We start from the raw sequence: 13,049 nt of genomic DNA, 5'->3' as shown, positions 1-13,049 counted from the left end.
TCCCTTTCCCCCCCCCCCCTACATTTCCTGAACCTTACTCTCCCTCCCCTACCTCCTGCATGTTCTTGACTGGGCCTCAGCCGGCGAAGTTTCTGTCCCTTATCTTCTTGGGGTTCTCGCTTGCGATAGCGGTTGGTGGCCGGCTCCAGGAGACTTCTGGGTGGACCTCATAATAGACCCCATTAGCCGGCTGGCTGGGGGTTAGTCTGACTATATGATGTACATCTCCAGAGTTGTTAGCCAGTTATGTTTGATGATGTTTCCAGATAATATTGAACTACATGTTTATGTTGTGCTTAATTGCTGTAACTCATTTTCAGGTTGATAATCAATGACCAGCCGCTTTTATTAGTCTGCTGGGACTCTCCAGGAGCCCGCTTCCTGATGGCGCTTAAGCCTGGTGGCGGACTTCCGGAGATCCCCTGACGGACTTTATGTCTGGCCCCCTCGGCTGGTTGGCTGGGGCCCAGTTTAACTGCATGGTCCGAACCTCAAGGGTTGCTTATTCCATTTGTGTTTCTTACTGTTATAAGACAATTCTATGTTAAAAGTTCAAATAGCAATTTCTCGCTATAACTCATTCTCAGGTTGACTATTCCTTCTTTTTCTTTTCCTTTTAATTGGTTGACTCAACCAGTTACCCCCCCCCCCCCGAACCCCCCTCTTCCCCTCTTCCCCTCTTCTTGCTGTATTATGAGCTATTATGACCCAGAGTGGCCATGTGTCCGGCGGTGTAGCCCCCCCGCCTTACACGTCTTACTGAAGATGTGGTCCACGCTCAGCGTGGCGTACTTGGTACATTTTTGTATTTTTGTTTTTTTGTCCTTCCCCCATCTTGCCTCTTGTCTCTTCTCTTGCACCCTCCCCTGCCTTTCTCTTCTCTTGTTCCCTCAGGTTGGAAATCCACAAAAGTCATTGACCAGGGTCCCTACTGAACTTAGCTGCCGCTGCTGGGCTCCATCACGTGAGCTAACCATCATCTCCTCGCTATGACGCAATCCCCGTTGAAGTTTTACTCCCATAACATCCATGGTTTTAATTCACCAGTAAAACGGTCCAAGGTGTTTTATCACCTAAAATCTAGCAGGATTGATGTAGTGTGCTTGCAAAAGACCAGGTTTTCCTTCTCTTCTGTTTCAAAATTTGTTTCCCCTCACTTCCCTACTTTTTATCTGGTTTCTGCTCCCGAGAAGCAGAGGGGGGTACTAATTGCCTTTAGATGCAACCCCCTATTCTCATGTTCCAAGGAAATAGCAGACCCAACCGGAAGATACCTACTACTCCAGGGCACTTTAAATGGCCAGAATGTAACCTTGGTTTGGTACTATGCCCCCAACCGCTTTCAACACAAGTTCTTCTCAAACCTTCTTAATGTCATAGCTCAGGGAACCTTATCTTGATGGATGACTCAAACGTAGCTCTGGACTCCGCGATGGACAGGAAATACTCATCTGGATCCTCCCCCTCCCATGACCCGGCTGTGGAAAAACAGATGAGATCCCTGGTGCAATCCCACGGCTTGGTGGATTCCTGGCGAGAGCTCCATCCCCGAGACCGCGACTTCACCTACTACTCCAATCCACATGATAGCTTCTGTAGGATCAACCACATTTTCATTCATTTAGGCTTCATCTCCAACATCCATAAGATTACGATCCCCCTTCCGCGTGGTCGAACCACATGACCCTATGGTTTTTCTGCTCACCCTTTGAGGTTTGACCCGCCATACCTTTCAGTGGCGATTAAATGACTCACTCACACTTACATCACAAGACGCCCTCCTTGAGATCCATACACGACTCCAAACATTCTTCAAGGAAAATGTAGGCTTCCGTGTCTTTGCCCATCTCTCTGGGAGGCCCATAAGGGTACCATGAGAGGCCACTGTATACAATTAGCATCCTCCCGAAAACGCCATAGAGAAAAGCGGACCCAGGAACTTACAGATCCCGGACTATACTACCGCAAGTTTTCTCCCCTCTTGCTCTCCCTCCTGATGGCCTACATTAATTGCATGAAACAAGGTGCTCTGCCCTCCACCGAACTCATTACGCGCACACATCTCTGTGATTACTAAGACCACCGAGGAGGCCTATGAACCCCAGGCGTTTCGCCCAATTTCCCTATTAAATGAAGACGTGAAACTTTTAGGGAAAATCCTGTGCTTTCGCATTAACAAATACTTGCACTCCTTGGTTCATAGAGACCAGGTTGGCTTCATTCCTGGCCATCAGGCGGGGGACAATGTCCACTTGATCACCTTACTGCAGCAACGCAAAATCCCCGGCTTTCTCCTTTCGCTTTATATATATAAAGCCTTCGATACTCTCTTGTGGGACTATCTGCGTTACGTACTACAATGTTGGGGTTTTGGAGATTCGATTCTGTCGTGGTTGTTGGCCCTTTACACAACCCCCTCTGCCTCAGTCTGCTATGCTGGTTGCCTCTTGCCCTCCTTTCCTATCTCCAGTGGAACGAGGCAAGGATGCCCTCTATCCCTGGTCCTTTTTGTGCTTGCCCTCGAACCGCTGGCCATTGGACTTAGGGCAGACCCTAATATCATGGGCATCCCTTACTCAGGTGACAGCTATAAATCGAACTTGTTCGCTGACGATGCCCTCCTGACCCTCACCAACCCTATTGTCACCCTACCAAACCTCCAGGCCCTCCTAACCCGCTTTGCCACTATTTCAGGCCTCCAAATCAACCCGCACAAAACAACTGCCCTGAACGTTACTCTCCCAGGTCCCCTAGTCTTACTTCTCCAATCTTCCTTCCCCTACCATTGGGCAAGCTCCTCACTGGACTACTTGGGCTTCAAGTTGACCCCCTCTTATGCTTCCCTTTTCTCCGTCAACTACTACCCACTCTTGCTCACTATCACAGCTCTCATGGCGTCTTGGCAATTCCCCACTTTATTCTGGATTGGCCGTATCCACGCGGTCAAGATGACCATTTTACCAAAGATTCTTTACTTTTTTCGAACTCTTCCTGTCCGGGTCCCTGCCTTTTATCTGCGGATACTTCAGAACAGACTCCTCCCCTTTATCTGGGCACATAAATGCCCCAGGGTTTCCTGCTCTACTGTCTATGCTCATAGGTTATAGGGCGGGCTGGGCTTTCCGGACGTTGCAAAGTACTATCAGGCAGCTCAAATTTCCCAACTCTCCATGCTCCAAGCAATGTCTGACATCCCCCTAAGGGTTCTTTTGGAGGTACCTAACTGCGCGCCAGTCCCTATCTCGGCCTTAATGTGGCTACCCCCTAAAATGCGACCGCCTTCTGCCAGCCCCCTCATGGTACACAATCTGAAATTATGGGACTTGATACGATACTCAGGCAAACTTATGTCCCCATTCCTGCCGCTGCTTCCCCTCTTGAATAATCCTTTGTTCCCACCAGGCTCGGAACAACACTACATTTTTTCATGGTGGCCTGCCCATGGGTTCTCACTGGTTCGTCACTTTCTTCATACCCGCGCCTTCCCCATGTGGTCCTCGATTCAAGAAACCCATGAAGATCCGCCTGCCGAGCTCTTCCGTTACATTCAGCTACGACATTGGATTACTTCCCTCCGGCGCCTTGGCTCCTTTCCATATCAAATGACTGCCTTTGAGCACACCTGCCAGCATTGCCCAGGAGCTCGCGGCACCATCTCTATGATCTACTCCTTACTAACTGCTGGCAGCTCTTCCACTATCCTTTCCTATGTGCTTAAATGGGAACGTGACCTGTCCCCATAGATTTAGCGGACTGGAGTAAGGCCTTGTCCAGCATAGCAAAATGCTCTTTTAACACTGCCACATTGGAGACTGCCTATAAGTTCCTTCTGCGCTGGTACTGGGTCCCAGCCCGTATCGCCAAGTCAAACCCATCATGCAATGACAGATGCTTTTGGGATTGTGGTCAATGAGGAGATGAACTGCACACATGGTGGTCTTGCCCCCATCTTGTAGAATTCTGGTCAAGGGTCTTTGGCCTACTATCCTCCCTATTTCATGTCCCCTTCCACAAGGACCCCAAATTTGCATTACTCCATTGCCCGCTCCCGGGCCTTTTTTCTCACCAACAGAAACTAGCCACATATTTATTTATCGCTGAAAAAAGGAACAATAGCGAGGGCTTGGAAAAAACCTTTTGTCTCATTCGCAGAGGTAAAGAATACCTTGACGACCCTTATGATCCACGAAAAAATGTCCAGCATCCTCCATGACTCCCACGCAAAATTCCTTAAGGTGTGGGCCCCGTGGCGGTCCTACGCACTCCCTAATCTAAATCCGACTAGTCTAGATAAATTAAAACCTAAGTTTCGCTGAATAAAACAAAAACACTACTACCTAAGAATAAAGGATGGACAGACGATTGAAAGGTACGCCCCCTCCAGTCATAGATCCTGTTTCGGTCAAGCTGTAGTATGGCTTCTATAAATGGAGCAGCAAAATGGAAATGGTGGGCATAGTAAAGCTCTCTTGATGAGAAAGCCCCTTAGCTGTATTAACCCCCATTACACTGGAAGATGTTGGGGGTGGCATCAGAGGAAAATGTTTTATTAGGACTATCCTGTCTTACCTGCTGTTCTCCCTCTTTGCTAAGGCCGGATGCTGTGGAAACCACTGTATGAAAAATCCGAGGACTATCAGTGGACCACATCTCTGTCAACAAAAACAGAGAGAACTTTTATTCATCATTAAATTTTATTTTATTTTACAGCTCCAACTCCACGCTCTATTTCCCATGGACTTGGTGGTGAGAAGGTAGCTGGAATTGTCATTGGAGTTGTTGTCGGGATCACCATCATTGAAGTCATTGTGTTCTTTATCTTAAAAACAACAAAAAGTATGTTATCTGTACTTTTTTTAAATTCTTTATTTTAATTTTCCAAAAAGTAAGCCAACAGTCACAACAAAAATTGACCATGCATACTCCAAGATGTTCCTCAATCTCTTATAAACATCAACTAATTTAGTGAAATTCTGAAAAGCACATGTAGGCATATCAGTAACATTCTCTGATGTGAGCCTAAGGGGCCTTTCACACAATGCGGTTAGTAGAAAATCTGTGAGAAGATCCCCTGCTGATTCAGAGTTGAACGGGATGGATGTCAGTTTTTTAACATCCATGCCCATTCAGCTTGTGTCCACTTTTACACAGCAGACATGGGTAGACCCATGATGGCTCTATGGGCGGCTGGATGTAAATGTTTCTGTGTATTTACATCAAGCTAAATCCAATCCATCACATTAAGGTCTGGAAAAATTTAAAAAGGACACAGTCCTTTTCTGTTTTTTCTTTATTTCTCGACTTGAAGGTAGGTGGATATAAACAGACACAAGTCCATTTACATCAGCCTCCCATAGACCCACATGGAACTTCTGATGAGGTCTGCTTGAAAACAGTTCCTGCATGCTCGTTCGACAGAAGCCAGTCTTGAGATGAGAAACTGTATACACGGGCCAAAAGTTAGCTGGTAACTGCCAAACTGACCATTCTTTGGCCTGTGTGTACTTGGCTTAAATGTTTTTCATCCCTGGAATTCGGATTTAAGCCCTGTTCATGCTGACAACACATAGCATTTTTGTATAATGAGTGTTGTCAGTCCTCCTAGTTGTCTTTTGACAAACTACTCAACCACTCCCACTCTCAGATAAAGGCAAATTTTTCTGTAGTCCAAGATGAGAACTAGGAAGGCACTTTAAGATAACACAGGGAACCTCAGTGGCAGCTGGCATTTTTTTTTTGGGGGGGGGGGGGGTGGCAAACAATGCACCCACATCCACCCCCCCCCCCCCCCCCCCCCCGCCCCGGGACAAAAAATAGGCCCGGGTATTTTGTAATGAGCAGCCCATGACATCTTAACTGACCCCTTCCCCACTCTCCATCCTGACGGATCCCCCGGGAAAGGGGAGGGGGAAACCCGGCAAAGTTACAGGGGGTGAGGGGGACAGGGAAAGAGCAGGGGGGGCAGAGAGCACAGGGAAGAACCTTGAGAACATGGGGTGGGGCGAGAGCACAGGGGGGCTGAAGAGCACTGTGGGGGGAGGCAGAGAGCATGGGGGGCGGAGAGCACAGGGGAGAGGCAAAGAACACAGAGAGGAAGAGGAGAGCACAAGGGGGCCAGAGAGCATGGGGGGGCTGGAGAGCACAGGGAGTGGGGGGTTGGAGAGCACACGGGGAAGCAAAAACACAGGGTGGGCAGGAGAGCACGGGGGCAGAGAGCACAGGGGGGAGGTGGAGAGCACAGGGGGGGAGGCGGAGATCACTGGGGGCTATAGACCACTGGGGGGAGGCGGAGGGCACAGGGGGGCAGCAGAGAGCATGGGAGGAGGTGGAGAGCACAGGGGGTAGGCTTAGACCAAATGGAGAGCACTGGGGGAGAGGGCACAGGGGGGTACCATAGAGCATGGGGGAGGTGGAGAGCACGGGGGCGCTGGAGAGCACTGGGGGGGCTAGAGAGCACTGGGGGGGCTAGAGAGCACCAGGGGGGAGGCAGAGGGCACAGGGGGGCAGCTTAGAGCATGGGGGAGGTGGAGAGCACAGGGGGAGAGACGGAGGGCACAGGGGGGCAGCGTAGAGCATGGGGGGAGGTGGAGAGCACAGGAGGGAGATGAAGGGCACAGGGGGCAATGTAGAGCATGGAGGGAGAGCACAGGAGGGAGGTGGAGGGCACAGGGGGGCAGCGTAGAGCATGGGGGGAGGTGGAGAGCACAGGAGGGAGATGAAGGGCACAGGGGGCAATGTAGAGCATGGAGGGAGAGCACAGGAGGGAGGTGGAGGGCACAGGGGGGCAGCGTAGAGCATGGGGGGAGGTGGAGAGAACTGGGGAGCTAGAGAGCACTGGGGAGAAGTGGAGGACACAGGGAGGCAATGGAGAGCATGGGAGAGGTGGAGAGCACAGGAGGGAGGTGGAGAACACAGGGGGAGAGGCGGAGGGCACAGGGGGAGAGCACTGGGGGGCTGGAGAGCATTGGGGGAGGTGAAGAGCACAGGGGGAGAGGCGGAGGGCACAAGGGGAGAGCGTAGAGCATGGGGGGAGGTAGAGAGCACAGGGGGAGGTAAAAAGCACAGGGGGAGAGGCGGAGGGCACAGGGGGGCAGCGTAGAGAATGGGGGGGTGGAGAGCACAGGAGGGAGGAGGAGAGCACAGGGGGGGCTGGATAGCACTGGGGGAGAAGTGAAGGGCACAGGGGGAAGCTGAGAGCATGGGGGAGGTGGATATCACAGGGGGTTGGAGAGAACATGGAGAGAGGCAGAGGGCCCAGGGGGACATCAGAGAGCATGAGGGAGGTGGAGAGCACTGGGGGGGATAGAGAGCATTGTGGGGGGGGGGTAGAAAGCACTGTGGGGGGGGTAGAAAGCACTGTGGGGGGGTAGAGGGCACTGTGGGGGGGTAGAGGGCACTGTGGGGAGGGTAGAGAGCACTGTGGAGGCAGCAGAAATAAGCAGGATAGGAGGAGCAGTGGGGTGGCTGCATATAAAAGAATTATTCACTCCATTTTCCTCCCGCAGTACGTGAAAGCCTGCGAGAGGGAGAGGAGCAGAAGCATGCATTCAGAGACTGTGGGAGGAAGATAGAGAGAATGATTCTTCTATATGCAGCCACCCCCACTGTTCCTCCTATTCAGGTTACAGGGGACTGCACTTACGTTCTCTCTGATCCGGCTGCAGCAGGCTCCTCTCCCCTTCGTGGTCACGCCCACCGGCACCAACAGCTGAACTATACTGGTGACCGTGGAGAGGTGTCTCCTCTAGCTCCTCCCCCCTTCATGTTTCTGTTCTCCTCCTGACTGGGACAGGACCCGCTTCTTGATTGGCCAGGAGGAGAATCAGTGTGACAATAGCGAATATATTCATATACACAACTGGGTGGGCTCAGGGCGCAGTGCTCTGCACCCCGAGCCCACCTTTTTTTGAAGCCTATTAGAGCCTCTGGCTCTAATCACATGCTTCAAAAAAAGAAAAAAACCCAATTGAAATCCATGCGTCCAGCGCCCCGTATGTAGATTAGGGGGACAGACGCATGGATAGGGGAGGCGGCGTCCGTGCGCCCCTAACGGGCGAACCACCATTGGGTAATGTGCATAGGGTCCTGGGCAGCTCTGAATTCCTGACAAGGTCAAATAGATATAACAAGATGCCTCCAATGGTATACTAAACAGACCAAAAGGGAGCAAATAAGAGAAGTTCATTTTGGTGGCTTAAATATTTTTAGGGAATGTGGTTTATGGGGAATATGTAGTCTGCTGTTTCTCAGCTTCTTTTGAAAATGCTGGTAGCTTTACTTCAAGGTGGATGGGGGAATCTCTCCAGCTGAGGCATTGTATTCTGACAATGGAGAGACTTCTCTGTCAGCTGTAGATGGCAGCACTGATCAATCGAGAAAAACTGTAGAGGGTGGTTGTACAGATGTTGATCGGTAGATCGACTTCTGTACAACGACTGTCCCCATACATTCATCAGAATTTGGTTGGTCTTTACTGGATCAGCCGAATTTCAATTAATGTATGGCCGGATAAGTTCATCTTTGGGATTATGTTACACGTTCCACCCGATTCAGGGTGGAACATGTTACATGATCCCAGTGTTGCCCCCCCCTCCTGTGGCAGCAGTACAGGAAGAAGTTCCTTGTACTAGCTGGCACTGTTTGCCCACACAGCCGCGTTATTCACACACAGCTGTGTGTGTGAATGAACTACAAGCGCTGACATCCTTAGCAGTGGCCGGCTTGTAGTTGTCAATGAACTACCACAGCGCTGTGATTGTTCATTGAGTCATCCGGTCAGTGAATTTTGGCTTACCCATACGCGATGTATGGGTAAGCTGATACACTGACAGTGTGAAGGAGAACTGCATGGCATCAGAAACCTGCTGATCGCTGGTGCAATGCTTTTCAGGCTCCAGTAACAAAAAATTTATAAATGCACTTTTTTTTTTTTTTTACCTGCAAAAAAATGTGCCTTTTATTATTATTTTTTTTTTAAAAGTGAACTTATCCTTTAACATGAATATTTGTAAGTCAGTAACTTAGAATAAATGGTGCACAACTGAAGTCACTGATAGCACCATAGTGAATGAAGCCATATGTAAGAAACATTTCAAAATCAACATTTTTACTTTCTATCTTGACTTCAGAACCCCGCCTTGGTACAAAAAATGAAAATTCAAATGTACCTCCACCACACACTTATTCAACTATTATTCCAGGAACTGAGGTAAGATCTCCTTAACTATCCATTCAGTAATATATAGAACAGGGGCGGCTCATCCATTAGGGGCACACAGGACCGTCACCCGATTGGCTGAAAGGACAGGCGATCCTATTGGATGCCTAGGGGGAGGGGAGGAGACGCATGACAGATGGAGGAAAGGACACAGGAGCCGCTGCACGAAGCCTGCTGCCTAGATGGGGTAAGTGTCAGACCGACCAGCAGACAGTGAGAGGGGGGGTGTTAAGGTGCCGCCAAGGGGTTTTTGACACCGCCCGCAAAAAAAAACACCAGCCACCACTGATATAGAATCATATACGGTATCTAGCACCCTGATGGTTAGGCAGGGCTGCTAGTAAATTTACCTGCCAGGTATAGTTGCCTTGGCCAATTGTTAGGGATCAATTGCTCTCACTTTAAGTCTGGAATTGCTGCACTTCTCTCCTTTGTCCCTGGGTGGCCGGGTACCTGGTGACATTAGATAAGAAAAGGGCGATGCAAGGACAGATTAGGAGTATATGGGGTGTCTCAGCCAATGGGCAGTGGTTTTCTTGGCCCCTTGGCCTTCTGGGAGAACCTATATATTTGCGTGGAGTCAGGTGATCAAGGTTCTGTGCCATCTGGACAGGTGTCTGGGTGGATGTGTTGTTGGCTGCCCGGGCTGCTAAGCCGGAGTTTGGGCCTATCCTGGGTACATCTGGCTGCTAGGCTGTCTGAGGGCCTATCCAGAAGCAAGAGAGCAGTGTAGGGTTGGAACTGCGGCTTGCAGTCCAACCAGAAGTGATGGTTCTGCCGGCCGGAGAACCTGTCATGATCGGAGGCAGAGGGGAAGCTGTCACCACTAAGGGACCAACCACCTTGTTACCAGGGACCACATTGAGTAGCTGAAGCAAGTACTGGAGCAGTATTCTCACCAACCGGGGACGGTGAAGAAACGGGAAACTTCAGCAGGTGCCAAGCCAGGGCCTCAGCCAGTGGGGTGACGCTTGAGGAGTATCTAGAGTGCCAAGCCAGGGACCCAGCAGGGAAGCGGGGGTGCTGCTTGTGGAAGATACTAAGTAAGACGTTTTGGAAGAGCTCACGGGGTTCAGTGGCAGTGAACCAGCAAATATAGTGAGAGAGACTGGGAGCTCAGTGGGCTGAGAATCTACAAGACGTTATCGTAGGAGGAGTGAAGGAGTTAGTTACAACTTGTGTTAGGAACTGTTATAAGACTGTTGCCATAGGAGACGGCGCTCCGAAACATGCAGATGTGATGTCTTGCTGAATGTCTTTCCCTACATGGCTGTCTACCTATAGAAGTCTCGGAGTCTGCTAATTAACATTGCAACTACTAAAGGGTGTCCTGGCCCTGAACCCTCACTCCCACAGTTCTGTTTAAAAGACAATAAATTTCTTTGCATTCAAGAAGTGTCTGGCTCCCATGAATCTATTTTGCACTTCACCCAGCATGATTTGTAACCCACTCTACAAAGGATGTCAGCTATCCCTAACTCTAGAGGTTCCCATTAGACTAAAGGAGGCCTGGGACCTTGCTACATATATTATATGTTATTATATTATATTTGTAAAAGTATATATTATCCCGCTTTATTCTAAAACTTCTTTCGGCCACCCCAGTTACAAAACATCAGAGTTTTTTTTATAAGGTAGAATGAGCTCATGTTTTCTGGCTATAGTTGGGGATTTTCAGAAAAGAAATATTTAATAAGAAGGGGGGGGGGGGGGGTAATTTTACCACAGGATTTGAGCTTTGGAACAGTGGCGGCCCATCCATAAGGGTCGCCGCCCCTTTAATCCATGCGCCCAGCCCCTAATCTACATGCAGGGCACCGAATGCATGGATTTCAATGGGGTATTTTTTTTTTGAAGCACATGATTAGAGCCTGAGGCTCTAATTGGCTTCAAAAAAGGGTGGGCTTGGGGCGCTGAGCACTGCGCCCAGAGCCCACCCAGTTGTGTGACAATAGTGAATTAATATTCGCTACTGTATTCCTGATTCTCCTCCTGGCCAATCAGGGAGCGGGACCTGTTCAGCCAGGAGGAGAAGCCCCGGCTCTTCTGGCAAACTCCTAAGGCAAGGCCTCTGATCGCCGCACCCTTCCCTTCCATCTCCCACAGGGGGGGTGGGGCCGGGGGCTGCAGCGGCGGTGCGAGTGAGGGGTGCAGGTTTGTTTGCCGTCCCCCCCAAAATATTGAGCACCAGCCACCACTGCTTTGGAATGTTAACATGGTGTCTTATTATAAGTAAAACTTAAAAGAGAAGTGTGGGACACACACATACTCACCTATATGGAGTCAGCAGTGATGCAATGTTGCAGCTATCCTCTGCCGCTTTTACATCGGGAACTGAGCGATCTAAGATCACTGATTGCCCAGTTCTTGAGTTCAGGCTGAGCGTCGGGCTGCAGAGGGGGTGGAAGTGGCTGGCTCAGGCTCGCAGTGGTGCACTGAATGGCTGATCCAGCTGCCAGTCAGGCATCTCGGCAGATCCCAACATTTTTGTAGGTGTCCCTGCAGAGTCTGGACTGGCTTTGTGATGTCAGCTAACGGCAATCTTTAGCCCGCTGTCAGCTCAATCTGGGCCACAGGAGTGCAGAATTAAGTGCATTCCTGTGACCCATAGGGGAAGTATGACCAGAAGAGCTTTGGCTATATGTCTCCTCAATGGGTGTATCAGAAAAAATCTTCTCCTACCAGACATGTAAGACATGGGGGATATTCTGGGGGTTGTTTACTACAACTGGAGAGTGCACAATCTGGTACAGATCTGCAGAGAAACCAATCAGCTTCTAGGTTTTTTTGTCAAAGTTTAATTGAACAAGCTAAAGTTAGAAGCTGATTGGCTACCATGCACAGCTGCACCAGATTCTGTGTGCTACAGTTTTAGTAAATGACCCCTTTGTTATCACCCACATAGATATTCTGGCATATAACCAATGCTTTGTCTTCAAGGAGAAAGCTTTTGTATAGCATGTGCACTGCACTTTGGTCCAAAGATCACAAAATTACTCATTAGTTTCTGCAGTGACCAACTGTTATTAAGAATAACAATTTGCCAATATATTGGCAGTAGGGATAAGCCTGCGGTTCGAGTCGAACGTAAGTTCGACTCGAACATCGGGTGTCCATTTGTTCTAAAATGAACCGAACATATGGGGCGTTAGCGGAAAATTCAAATGCTGCAGAACACCCCATAATGCACTGCAAGATCGCAGTGTATTAGCATCTGATGATTGGCCAAAGCATGCACCTGACCTGCATGCTTTGGCCAATCACAGCTCGCTCTGCTGAGAGAGCCATAATTGGCCAAAGGCAGAGAGTGCCTTTGGCCAATTATGGATCAGGGGGACTAAGTCCACGCCCCACGCTATATAAGGCTGCTTACATAGCGGTCGTGTATAGTGTGTGAACGGAGATAGATCATGCTAGATTAGGCAGGCAGTTTAGTTAGTGGCAGTGTATTTGATAGATATACAGTCAGGTCCATAAATATTGGGACATCGACACAATTATATTGTAAAGCGCTGCATAAACTGTTGGCGCTATATAAATCCTGTATAATAAATAATAATTCTAATCTTTTTGGCTCTATACACCACCACAATGGATTTGAAATGAAACGAACAAGATGTGCTTTAACTGCAAACTTTCAGCTTCAATTGAGGGTATTTACATCCAAATCAGGTGAACGGTGTAGGAATTACAACAGTTTGTATACAGTTGCAATAAAAAGTATGTGAACCCTTTTGGAATGATATGGATTTCTGCACAAATTGGTCATAAAATGTCATCTGATCTTCATCTAAGTCACAACAATAGACAATTACAGTCTGCTTAAACTAAT

General features: G+C 49.2%; 1 protein-coding gene across 2 annotated transcripts in view; it reads left to right on the top strand.

The window, feature by feature from the left end:
- LOC141110631 (cell adhesion molecule CEACAM1-like) overlaps positions 1-13,049 on the top strand; it is an 88,076-nt gene that overhangs the window by 55,395 nt on the left and 19,632 nt on the right. Inside the window, exons 7-8 of one of the 2 annotated variants that reach the window (XM_073602077.1) lie at positions 4,711-4,836; positions 9,129-9,208. In XM_073602077.1, the coding sequence (XP_073458178.1) occupies positions 4,711-4,836; positions 9,129-9,208 (206 nt within the window). The remainder of the gene's footprint in view (positions 1-4,710; positions 4,837-9,128; positions 9,209-13,049) is intronic. The other variant, XM_073602078.1, reaches the window with a different exon arrangement.

The sequence above is a fragment of the Aquarana catesbeiana genome, linkage group LG10 (genome assembly GCF_042186555.1).
Source record: "Aquarana catesbeiana isolate 2022-GZ linkage group LG10, ASM4218655v1, whole genome shotgun sequence".
Lineage (NCBI taxonomy): Eukaryota > Metazoa > Chordata > Amphibia > Anura > Ranidae > Aquarana > Aquarana catesbeiana.
The sequence above is the reverse complement of the archived record's forward strand: the minus strand, read 5'-3'. Positions and strand labels throughout refer to the sequence as shown.